We start from the raw sequence: 13,335 nt of genomic DNA, 5'->3' as shown, positions 1-13,335 counted from the left end.
TTTCTTTGGCAATCTCTTTCCTTTCATTTTCTTTGCTCTGTTTTTTTTGTTTGTTTGTTTGTTTTGTTTTGTTTTGTTTTTTTGGAACTATTATAGTTAGTTGTTGGATCTCCTGGACTTTTCCTCTAATTATCTTTATTCTCCTCTTGGCATTTGTATGTGTTTCTTTTTCTTTTTCCAAACAACAGAAATTCATTCTTTCACAGTTCTGAAGATTGGAAGTCTGAAATCAAGGTGTCAGCAGGACCATGCTCCCTTTGAAGGAAGAATCCTTCTTTGCCTCTCCCTAGCTTCTTGTGGTTGCCAGCAATCCTTAGCATTCCTTGCTTATAGATGCATTTCTCTACTCTGCCTCTGTCATCCCGTGGCATTCTGCATGTCTGTGCCTGTGTTTCATCTTCTCTTCTTTAAAGATAACAGTTACATTTGGATAAGGGCCCACCCTAATATCCTCACTTAATTTGATTACATCTGCAAAGATTCCATATCTTAAAAAGGGTCCCATTCATGGGTACTAGGGTTTACAGCTTAACACATTGACTGCCACGCTAGAAAAAAAATTTTTTTCCTTGGGGCCACAGTGGTTCATTACAAAAATAGAATAAAACCTTTGAAAACAAAGCGATCCTTTCTAATTTAATGGAAAACTTGTTATTTTTTATTGTTTTCTGTGCATGAGTTGTATGCAACTTGAAAAATAGTTCAAATGGCTCCCAAGGTAAAGAGACATGTGAGTTACATATGCTTCACGAGGCCCCAGGCTCAAAACTAGTGTGAAATAAATACAACTCACATGGCAGTTAATGTGCTAAACATGTCTTTTGGGGGACATAATTCAACCCACAACATTTTTCTTCTAAAGTTTTATATTTTGAGCTGATATGTTTAGGTCTTCAATTCATTTTGTAATTATTATATATGGCATGAGGGAAGAGTCCAACTTCATTTTTTTTTGTATGTAGTTAACCAGTTGTCCCAGCACCATTTGTTGAACAGAGTATTCTTTCTCCATTGAATGGACTTGGCACCTTTGTTGAATTGGCTATACATACATGGGTTTATTTCTGGACTCTCAATTTGATTTCATTGGTCTAGATGTCAGCCCTTATGCCAGTACCACAGTGTTTTGATTACTAGTGTTGCTTTGTAGTATGTTTTGAAATCAGAAAGTGTGAATTCTCCAACTTTGTTCTTTTTCAAGATTATGTTAGCTATTTATGGCCTCTTCCAATTTTATATGGATTTCAGAGTAGGCTTTTCCACTTCTACCAAAAATCATTGCAATTTTGATAGGGACTACACTGAATGTATAGATCAGTTTTGGTAGTAGTGCCATCTTAACAATACTGAGTCTTCCAATCCATGAATAAGAGCTGTCTTTGCATTTAGTTAGTCTTAAAATTTCTTTCAGCAATGTTTTATACTTTACAATGCACAAGTCTTTTACCTCCTTGTATAAATTTATTCATAGGTATTTTTTCTTTTGGATGCTATTACAAATGGAATTGTTTTCTTAATTTCCTTTTTAGATTGTTCATTGAGTACGTAGATATACAACTGACTTTTTCTGTTTTGATCTTGTACCCTGCAACTTTGCTGAATTTGTTTATTATCTGTAGTAATTTTTTTTTTTTTGAGGATTCGCTGGGATTTTCTAGATATAGGATCTTATTATCTGCAAATAGAGATGGTTCTTTGTTTCCAATTTGGATGCCTCTTATTTCTTGCCTAATTTATCTGTGTACAGCTTCTGATACTAGGTCATTAAACATGAAATGTCCAATTTTGAATCAAAAGTGTAGTTTATTATATCTCAAACAAGAAGCAGTGCAATTAATCAAAGTATGCACCTAAACTGTCAACACAGTTTTGCCATCTTAACGGTGGCTTGTTTATACTAGCAGCAAAAAAAGCCTGGAGAGAGTGGCGATGCAATCGCAAAAGGGGTTTCCCACAGCTTGTTGAGAATTGAATATTTTTCCTTCCAAAACCTGGAAGAAGTGGTAGTCACGGTCTAGTGAATACAGTGGGTAACAGAGAGTTTCCAAGTCCAGCCTCTGTAGTTTGAGTGGCATTGTTTGTGCAACATGTAGTCAAGTGTTGTCTTGCAGGAGGATGGCCTGTCTCTATTGACCAGTCTCAACTGCTTTATAGAAAGCATCCTCATCATTTCATCCAGTTGGTTTCAGTAGACACCCACTGTAATTGAGTGACCAGGTTTCATGAAGCTGTAGTGGATAATACCAGAGGTGGACCACCAAACAGATACCACTAGCTTTTTTGGATGAATATTCAGTTTTGGACTGTGTTTCTGCACTTCATCTTTATGTAACCACTGTGCCAAATGCTTGTGATTGTCTAAAAGAATCCATTTTTCATCACATGTAACAATACAGTGCAGAAATGGTTCACCTTTATGTCATGACAAATAAAGGCAAGTTTTGAGACAATTTCTCTTCTGACACTCATTTAATTCATGCGAAACCCATCTATCCAGCTTCTTTACCTTGCCCATTTGTTTCAAATGGTCCAATATTATTGGAATAGTAATGTCAAACCTTGCTGCTAATTCTGTGTAAGTTGAGATGGATTCGCCTCCACTACAGCTTTCAGCTCATCACTGTCCACCTGGGTCTCAGGTTGCCCGTGCAGCTCATTTTCAAGGTTAAAATCACCAGGACAGAACTTCTCAAACCATCCACGTACTGTGCTTTCATTAGCCACATCCTTCCCAAACACTTCATTGACATTTGGAGAGCTGTCTGCGCTGCATTGGTTCCACAACAGAACTCACATTCAAAAATAACACAAATTTTTGACACATCCATGCTTTCACAAAAATTGCTCTACAAAAAAATTTGAAAGATAATCACAAGGCAAAACATGCATTTGCAAGACTGAGGATGTACCTCCACGATAAAAATAAAATAAGAAGTGTCAAAGTGAAATGTCAGAGATAGCAACTGTGAAACTTGATACTTAAGGAAATCGGACATTTCATACTTAATAACCTAATACACCGTGGAAATACCAGGGATGAAAGCAGGCATCTTGGCCGGGCGCGGTGGCTCACGCCTGTAATCCTAGCACTCTGGGAGGCCGAGGTGGGCGGATCGTTTGAGCTCAGGAGTTCAAGACCAGCCTGAGCAAGAGCGAGACCCCATCTCTACTAAAAATAGAAAGAAATTATATGGACAGCTAAAAATATATATAGAAAAAATTAGCCGGGCATGGTGGCGCATGCCTGTAGTCCCAGCTACTCGGGAGGCTGAGACAGGCGGATCCTTTGAGCTCAGGAGTTTGAGGTTGCTGTGAGCTAGGCGGACGCCACGGCACTCACTCTAGCCTGGACAACAGAGTGAGACTCTGTCTCAAAAAAAAAAAAAAAAAAAAAAGAAAGCAGGCATCTTGTTTTGTTCCTGATCTTGGGGGAGAGCTTTCAGGTCTACCATTGAGTATGATGTTAGCTGTGGGTTTTTCATAAATTCCCTTAATCATGTTGAGAAAGTTCCCTTCTTTTCCTAGTTTTCTGAATATTTATTATCCTGAAATGCTGTCGGTTCCTTTCAAATGCTTTCTCTGCATCATTTGAGATAATCACGGGGGGTTTTCCCCTTCATTCCTTTAATTTGCTGTGTGACACTGATTGATTTTTGTACGTTGAACCAGCCTCATATTCCTGGGACAAATCCCACTTGATCCTGGTGTATAATCCTTTTAATATTCTGTCAGAGTCGGTTTGCTAGTATTTTGTTGAGGATTTCTGCATCTATATTCATAAGGAAGAGTGGTCTGTCATTTCCTTTTCTAGTGGTATCTTTGTCTGGCTCTGGTATCGGTGTAATGCTGGTCCCACGGAATGAGTTATGAAGTACTCTCACCTCTTCTATTTTTTGGAAGAGCTTGAGAAGAATTGATGTTAATTCTCCTTTAACTGTTTGGTAGAATTCACAAATGAAGCCATGTCGTCCTGGACTTTTCTTTGTTGGGAGGTTTTTGGTTACTGATTCAATTTTGTTATACATCTGTGTAGAATGTTTTTTTTGGGTCTGTTTTGGTAATTTGTGTGCTTCTAGGAATTTTTCCATTTCATGAAGGCTATCTAATTTGTTGGCATTTGTATTCTCTTATAAACTTTATTTCTGTACGGTCAGTAGTAATGTTCCCACTTTCATTTATTTGCACCTTTTTTTTGATAGTTACTCGAGCTAAAAGTTTTTTAATTTTGTTGATCTTTTCAAATAAGTAACGTTTTGTTTCATTGACTTTCTATTTTTTCTATTCTCTATTTCATTTTCTCTGCCCTGATCTTCATTATCTCCTTTCTGCTAGCTTCGGGTTTAATTTGCTCTTCTTCTGCTAGGTCCATAAGTCATAAAGTGAAGTTATTTATTTGAGGTGTTTCTTCTGTTTAAAATGTAGACATTTACAGCTATAAATTTCCCTCCGAGCACTGCTTTCATGGCATTCCATAAGTTTTGGTATGTTGTATTTTTGTTTTCATCTGAAATTTTTTTTTTTTTTTTTTTTTTTCTTTGAGACAGATTCTTGCTCTGTTGCCCCGGCTAGAGTGCTGTGGTATCATCGTAGCTCCCAGCAACCTCAAACTCCTGGGCTCAAGTGATCCTCCTGCCTCAACCTCCTGAGTGGCTGGGACTATAGGCGAGCACCACCACGCTCGGCTAATTTTTTCTATTTTTAGTTGTCTGGCTAATTTCTTTCTATTTTCCAGTAGAGAGGGAGTCTCCCTCTTGCTGAGGCTGGTCTTGAACTCCTGAGCTCAAGCGATCCTCCCGCCTCAGCCTCCTAGGATTACAGGCATGAGCCACCACGCCTGGCCTCAAAGTATTTTTTAATTTATCTGGTGATTTCTCCTTTAAGTTGTAGCATGTTATTTGGAGATAAGGACGATAAACCCAAAATAAAAGAAGTGTAATGCTTTAGTGAAATATTAAAGGAAGTCCTTTAGGCTTATTGTGAGACTAGCCTAGCAGGTAATCTGAAGATTCACATCTGGAGGTGCCAGGCAGGTGGGGAACACAATATTAGAAAACACAATCCAGGTTTTCAGCCTTACCAGAGGGATGTCACCTCCAGTGGGGTGGTACAGTCGGGCGCAAGATCACCCTATTCACCTCCACCCCTTGATATGACTGCCTGCAGCTGAGAGGTTTTCAAGGGCCAGGTACAGCTCCCACGTGACAGTGCTCCCATTGGTGCTTGTGGAGGATGGAGCTGCCGGGACATGGAAGCCCGCATGGTGCACTCTGTCCTGCGTGGCCACTTGCTTTGGGGGCAGGAGCACGCCCACAATCTTTCCGGCTTGTGAGGATGGCAGCCAGCTGCACCACTGCTCACTGGCAAAACCTTTCAAGAAGTCATACTGAACTTTTGAACTGTTTTTTGTTGATGTCTTCTTGTTTCCCCACAGAAAGGAAAAGTTGGAAAGGGAGAGAGAAGAGAAACAGAAGTTGAACATTTCTCCCCTCTCACTTCCAACCTCCAACGGATGCTGTAACCTGGAACTACGAAGCTCCTGCAGAAGCCGTGCTGTTTCTGCTACCAGGTGGGTTGGGACAACAAGAAAAAAAGAAGGCCGAGGGGGCCAGGGTGTCTCTCACCAGTAATCCTAGCACGTCAGGAGGCCAAGGCAAGAGGATTGCTTGAGGTCAGGAGTTCGAGACCAGCCTCAGCAAGGGCAGTCTAGCCCGGGTGACGAAGCGAGACTCTGTCTCCAAAAGAAGAAAATTGTGGCCAAAGACTGAGAAATAGAAATCACTATTCTACTGTAGGGAAAGATCCTAGTATCATTTTTCCTAGGCTGAGTGTGCTTGGGCCACTACATTTATTCATGCATTTACTCTTTTACTCAGGCATTACCTGTTGAGGTCTCACTGGGAAAGAGGAGGGCTGGGCTCTCTCTCTCGTATGCGCACACTTCCCATCTCCCATCCTTCCTGTGGGTTTATGTTGTAATTTTGGCTGAATCATTAACCAACACAATACCATCAGCACTTCATCAGCTGAGCCATGGAGTGTACTACGGTTATTTTTCTTTTCTTGGAAAACTTTTGCTATCCCTGGAACTAAGTCAATTTACTTATTTATATTTATTTGCCTGTTTTCTTGCTTGGTTGTTTTATTTTTCAAATGTACTTATCACAATTCATCTCCAAATTCTCTGTTGGTTGTGTAAATCTCCTCCCAGTACGTTCACTTCACGCCTGTCAATTTTATTTCCCTGCCTTCTAACTATTTCACTTGGGTGGTTTATTTCTAGGCTGTTTACATAATCCTGGGGATTCCCTTCTTCTTTCTCTTGACCATACTGTTTTTTTAATGTTTCTATTTGTGTCTTTATGGTTCATCCACAGAGAGGCAGAGATCACCAAGAAGTCAAAAGCAATGAAGAAAAAGGAGGTATTCACCCTGAGCCTCTCACCTTCCAGCTCACCTGAATGAATCCTTGTCCAAGAATTGAGAGAAACTTTATAGGTGAAGCCTGTAGTTGTATCTGATTTAATCTAAAACAGAAACAACAACAAAAAAATAATACTACAAATAGAGACACATTTAGTCATTCCCAGTCCATGGGACAAAGAAATTAAAGTTCACTCCTATCATCGGCTGAAGTCACTATTTAAATTAATTTATATTATTCATATATGTGTTTACTTGCTAAAATTCACTTATTTATTAATAACACTATAGAATATCTGATATTGTATAACATAATAATGGTAATCATAGATGATGTTACTTATTGAGTACTTACTATGTGTCGAGTGCTCTGCTAAGTCTGTTTTAGACATTATCTTGGTTAACCCTCCTGGGGGCCCTGTGAGGAGGATATCCTAGGAGGAAACTGGGGCTTGGAGAGGTTTAGTAAGTATTTGTTAGGTATCTATTCTGTACCATCCCTCCACTAGGCCCTGTGGATACAGAGATAGATAAAGACTCAGTCCCTGACATTACAAAGCTCACAATCTGGAAGAAGGAGAAGGATGTGTAAAACAATAAATGCTTTAATACTTTTATAGAGATCTGCGTGGAATCCGAGAAAAACCAAGGCAGGTGAGGCCAGCCTTGGGAGAGACTTCACTGAGAGGCACAGGCCCAGGGGCCAGTTTGTGGAAGGGCACACAGCTGGGCTGAGGGGCTTAGGTGCTGCTATTAAATACCATTTGAGCCTCAGGGCACAAGGGAGTGACCTGGTCTGTGTTAGAACAGTCCACCTGGCACAGCCAAGAGGGAAGAAATGGTGCAGATGGCTGTTTACCCAAACCAAGAAGCAGGTAAGTGGATTCTTGGGACATACGGCTTCTCCCTCAATATACATCTTCAATTGACCCCTGGGTATAACTCTTGGTGACCACTGTGGAGAATATTGCCCACGTGAAGGAGTTGAGGAAGGGTAATAGGGTAGGAGCTCAAGCTCTGGCATGAGAAAATTCAAGCCTTTGAATCCCTGCCCTGCTTCATAATGGATGTTTGACTTTCAGCTCAGTAGCAGTGCAGCTTGACCTTCCTGAGCTTGCTTTCTTGGATGCAGAAAGGGGATGCTTACTAGGAGGGTTGTTGTGATGATTAGATAATTTATGTCAAGTTCTGGGCACAGTATCTTTCACTTAGGAATTGCCACAAGTTATTATCATCATTATTGTTGTTATAATTGTTCTTAAAAAGTATACTCTTGGCTTCCAAGAGGAGGGAAGCCTTCCACCACCACCATTTCTTCCCTCGTGGCTGTGCCAGGTGGACTGTTCTAATACCAGGTCACACTTAAGGCTCAAAAGATAGCACCCAAGCCCCTCATCCCAGCTGTGTGCCCTTCCACAAACTGGCCCCTGGGCCTGTGCCTCTCAGTGAAGTCTCTCCCAAAGGGCTACTTAGACATCCCCTCCTCTTGGAAGCCTTCCCTAATACACCAGCAGCAAGGTTGGCACAAGTGCCCCTGCAAGCTCTAGCAGCCATTTTGCAGTCCCCATAGTGGGTTGTAATTGCCTGTTCCCTGTCCACCTCTACCATTCACCACCACTGAGGAAGGTCTCTTGGTTTTCTGAGCCCAGGGCAAACTGCACAGCCCTCTCTCAGGACCATTCTTTGCACAGCCTGGGTCCAAGACCATCCCTGCATGGACCTCTTTCAGAAATTACTGAGGACTGGTAACCATGGGCCTTTCAGGAAGTTAAAGATGAGAAGGCCTGCCTCTGTTCCTGTAAATATCAGAAGGGAAAATTATGGGGAAGAATTCTTTGCCCTTTATAAGGGGAGGGAGGTAAAGCATGAAAGAGAACTAACATTTAAAAAGCATTTACTGTAGTGTGGAATAATGCAAATGAGTAATTGTGTGATATTCTCATTCTGTCATTCCCAGTGTTGCTGGGAAGCAATATTCTCAGCATGAGAGAAGAGAAATGCAGATGTTGACCTAGAAGAGATGAAATTAAAATCCTATCATCTTGGTTTTGAATTGCTTATGAATTGAAGGTGAATTTTATATTTAAAAAACAAACAGTTGGCCAGATGTGGTGGCTCACACCTGTAATCCTAGCACTTTGGGAGGCTGAGGTGGGAGGATTGCTTGAGACCAGGAGTTCAAGACCAGCCTTAGCAAGAGTGAGACTCGTTTCTATTAAAAATAGAAAAAACTAGCCAGGGGTGGTGGTATGTGCCTGTAGTCCTAACTACTTGGGAGGCTCAGGCAGGAGGATCGCTTGAGCCCAGGAGTTTGAGGTTGTAGTGAGCTATGATGACACCACTGTACTCTAGCCTGGGCAACAGAGTGAGACCCTGTCTCAAAAAACAAAACAAAACAACAACAAAAAAACCCGGTTGCCTGAGGAATGAGAGAGGATGTCTAGAGAGAAGGGTGGGAGGATGGAAGGAATTATAAAGAGGTTCAAAGAAACTTTTGGGAGTGATGGATATGTTCACTGTCTTGATTGTGGTGAAGGTTCATGGGTGTATACACATCATGTACACACTTTAAATATGTGCAGTCTCTTATATGTCAATTATACCTCAATGAAGCTATTATTAAAAAACAAACACATATTTCCTAAAACTCTGTCCATTGAAATGACCTAGGAATAAAGACTTAATCAATAGCAATGACTCAGACTGTGGTCTTGAAAATACTATTTGCACTAAAAGGATCCAGGGATCTCTGAAGAAATTATTTGTTCCAGGTCTAAGGAAGGAAAATCATGAGATAAACCTGGAACATCTTGTCATACTAGATAGCAAGGAAGCTACCAAAGACAGGGATCCTATCAGAAAGACTCAGGGACTAACTTAGAAAGGATCCCATTAGCCAAAAGGTGGGACCATTGGAGCATTCATAATAATAATTGCCATAGACTGAAGTGTATCAAACATGTTTTCACTTGTAAGTTCATATTGTTACTTTAAAAAAACTAATTAGGCTAGGTGTGGTGGCTCATGCCTGTAATCCTACCACTTTGGGAGGCTGAAGCGGAAGGATCACTTGAGGCCAGGAGTTCAAGACCAGTCTGGGCAACATAGTGAGACCCAGTCTCTACAAAAAATTTGAAAATTAGCTGGGCATGGTGGCACATACCTATAGTTCCAGCTACTTGGGAGGCTGAGGCAGGATGAGTGCTCGAGCCCAGGAATTGGAGGTTGCAGTGAGCTATTAACACACTGCTGCACCCCAGCCTGGGCAACAAGCAAGACCCCATCTCTAAAATAAAAAATAAATAAATAAATTAGTCACCATTGAAGGATACTAGGGAACCAATGCATTATTTTGAAAACCGGTAAATAAAGAGCAGATACCAGTATTTATCATGCCATTCCCCTATTAACTATATCACCAGGTAACCAAATAGTAGATGAGGGGCAGTTTCTCTTTAGAAATAGTCCACTTAATAAATTAAGAAAGAATTATAGGATTAAAATATTGCCATTTTGCAACCTCTAATGAATTAATGATCTAGGTTGATCATCAATGGCTACTAACATCCCCAAAAGATAAACAGCCATTAAATGCCTTCTAATGGTAGACCATAGCACCACCTATCGAATAGTCTTACCAAATAATGACACCTGAATCTAGTCTGGACTCTAGATCCAACTACCACACCACATCCTGTATTTGTTCTTGTAACTGGAGGACAATAAGATAAGGACCTAGGGTAAGAATTTAATCAACTCTTTACAAAGAGCAGTCATTTTAAACCTCTAGCCAGGAGAGCAGACACTGGGAGATGTAGGACTCAGCACTAGGCTATGAGTATCGTCTTCTTAAAGGGGCACAATGTGAAAGTGGAGATAAAGAAATGGAATACAGCTCTTTGTAATACTGTGAAGTACTGACTTCATTACATGAGAGATGGCCATGCAACAATGAGGAAGTGAGAAAACCATTTTTCTGTTATGGGTTTGAACCATACTATGTTAGAAGTCATGCCTGTCTTTGGAGGGTCTGGAAGGTAGTCCAACAACTTCTTGCTTGATACGTGGAAGAATAACATTTCACATTGGTGGGAAGATCTCAAAAGGGGACAAAGCTGATGGGCTCCAACTTCCCTGGACCACAGCGAGAAACATGAACACCAGCTTTTGGCTCCCCCAGACCATTCTAGACCCATAAGATATCATCAGCCATTGGTGAATGTCCCCTGAAGACTCCTGGGGGCTTACTCAGCACCTAGAATAGTAACTGGCACAAAGTAGGAGCTCAATAAGTATTTGCTGAATTATGAGTATAAATAGAACATTATTTTAGGTAGAATTGCTCAGACCTGGGTAGAACATACTGGGTAGTGGAGAAGAATGTATTCTGCAATAAGACCAACATCTTTTTGAACATAGGGTGAAGTGCCCAAAGATAAGTAGAGATTCACATGGCGTGGGTTAGAAGAAGAAAATATTTTTCAGGAGGGAAGAACTGAGAGCAGGAGAATCGGGTTAGGAACTAGAACTTCTCCATAAGAGACTGCCACCACCCCATGAATTTAACTTATTAAAAAGATTTCCCCTCAGACTGAGAAAATTTACATTTGGGGAACAATATAACATTCTAACACACTCAGAAAAGCCCTGAACATATGCAGCCAAAGATTTCATGTCCCAACCACTCTAGTCTCCTAGGATAATAGATCTAACTTGTTTGGGGTAGTAACTGAAAAATGTGTAAACTGAAAAATGTGTTCCTTGGAAGTGAAGTGAAAATTCAGAATTAAATACAGAGATGATAAAGCGGTCATGCCAGTTAGGAATAATCTGTGTATATTTATATTTAAAATGATTGTATTAGTTAAGAGAATTTGTCAAATTTGAGGATCTAACAGACTGGTCTTGTGATTCCAAATGAAAATATGTAGTTGAATAACTGACTTAAGATTAGATACTTTTAGTTGAAAGGTGTAAGATAATTTTATAAAATTATAGAATATTTATGAGGTCCTGGGAGTCATTATATTTGTAAGTTAAATTAGTTAAACTTCAATAGAGTGTTTTAAGTGCTTTGAAAGATTCATTGGTCAAGTCAGGCAACAGAAGAAATTCAAATATACTAAAGTTAATACTGCTATTTAAATTGTTTGATGGAATTTAATTAGTTGTAAATGGGACCATTGGTTTAAGAGAGTCTGGTCTTTTGAATATGAGTTGGTGAAACATTGATCAAAGTTCCTCATGCAAGTAATTATTAAAATGTATTAGATTTGTAAATGAAATATTGAAAGCTTAAGGAAAATAAGTTTTAAAGTATGTTATTTTAATAATTTGAACATTAATTTTTAGAAACTGTCTAGCATACATATATATTTTCCTTTATATACCACAATGTTTCAATAAAATCTAGTGTGCACCTTTCAGCTTTGAGTGATATTATGGCGAAGAAAGGACAGTACAAAGAAGGGGAGGGAAGGTAGGCTGACTCACATCAATCTCTCCAGTGACATCTATGGGGAAAGAGCTGCATATCCTACTGAGGGAACTGTATCCACGACTTGCCAGGGAACAGTGAAATGAGAAATGACCCAGAGGCATAACTGGGAGCTATGAAGCATCAAGCAGCTACTTCCCAGGATGGTTTAGGAAAGACATAAAATAAAATTTCCACTTTCCAAAACATATGAGAAGCAGCTAATTCTTGATTGGGGGACATGAGTTGAGACATAGATACAGATATAGATAGATGTACATATAATGTATTCTGACTGGATCAGAAAGCAGACAGCTATTACTCACAGAGCATCTTAGCACTGGTTCCCCATACCCCAGTTCCCCATGGGGTGATGCAGTATGGCTAACTGTTCACCTGAACACGTGGCAGGGTTTGTACCACAAGAAGAGAACCCCTGGCCAGGCGAGGTGTCTCATGCCTGTAATCCTAGCACTCTGGGAGACCAAGGTAGGAGGATCGCTTGAGGTCAGGAGTTCGAGACTAGCCTCAGCAAGAGCAAGACCCTGTCTCTACTAAAACTAGAATGAAATTAGCCGGGCAACTAAAAATAGAAAAAAAAAAATTAGCCGAGTGTGGTGGTGCTCGCCTGTAGTCCCAGCTACTCGGGAGGCTGAGACTGAAGGATTGCTTGAGCCCAGGAGTTTGAGGTTGCTGTGAGCTAGGCTGACGCCATGGCACTCTAGCCCAGGCAAGAGAGAGACTCTGTCTCAAAAAAAAAAAAAAAAAAGAAAAAGAAAGAAAGAAAGAAAGCAAGCAAGCAAGCAAGCAAGCAAGAAAGCAAGCAAGCGAGCAAAAAGAAAAGAAAAGAACCCCCATAATATGGGACTTGGAGTTAGTGCAGCCAGAGAGAGGGAGAGAGAGAGCCCTTTACGCTCTAAAGTAAACAAATCCTTTCTAGGGAGGAGTGAAAAGTTCCTAGGTTTTTACAACCCTAGAATATAAGCAAATGTCTCCAGAGGAGAGGAGAAAGGTGTTTTTAAGTTTTATTACCTTCAGAATGTGAGCAAAGGGCTTCATGGAAGCTGTTTCTGAATCTCTGTCCGGAACAATTTGTTATTCAGTCATAAAGCCCATACTATGTAGAAAAATGAAAATATCTGTGGAGAATTAACTTTGAAAAGGAGAGAGGTGAACTCTAGTAGTACAGTACTATTAAAGTAGTGCCTACTGTAACTGCCTATATATTCATCTATAGCTCTCGCTAAAGTTAGTATCTTGTTTGTCATTGAATCCCTAGCACTCAACACCTAATGTCGCCAAACTGAACTGGGTCCATTTGCCTACGTGCAACAGAAAGCCAAACACAAAGCACTGGATTTTTGCAGCGAGAAAAGTTTATTGCCAGGCATCCCAGCAAAGAGATAGAAGTCAGGCTCAAATCTGGCTCCGGAGCTGGC

At 40.4% G+C, this 13,335-nt stretch overlaps 1 protein-coding gene across 1 annotated transcript in view; it reads left to right on the top strand.

Annotated features, from left to right (window-relative positions):
* Positions 1-5,518, top strand: part of FAM227A (family with sequence similarity 227 member A) — a 66,457-nt gene extending 60,939 nt beyond the window's left edge. The window contains exon 20 of the mRNA XM_069491258.1: positions 5,433-5,518. Within this exon, the coding sequence (XP_069347359.1) occupies positions 5,433-5,518 (86 nt within the window). The remainder of the gene's footprint in view (positions 1-5,432) is intronic.
* The last annotated feature ends 7,817 nt before the right edge of the window (positions 5,519-13,335 follow it).

This window comes from Eulemur rufifrons, chromosome 16 (assembly GCF_041146395.1).
Source record: "Eulemur rufifrons isolate Redbay chromosome 16, OSU_ERuf_1, whole genome shotgun sequence".
Taxonomy (NCBI): Eukaryota; Metazoa; Chordata; class Mammalia; order Primates; family Lemuridae; genus Eulemur; species Eulemur rufifrons.
This window is presented reverse-complemented; position numbering and strand designations above follow the sequence as displayed.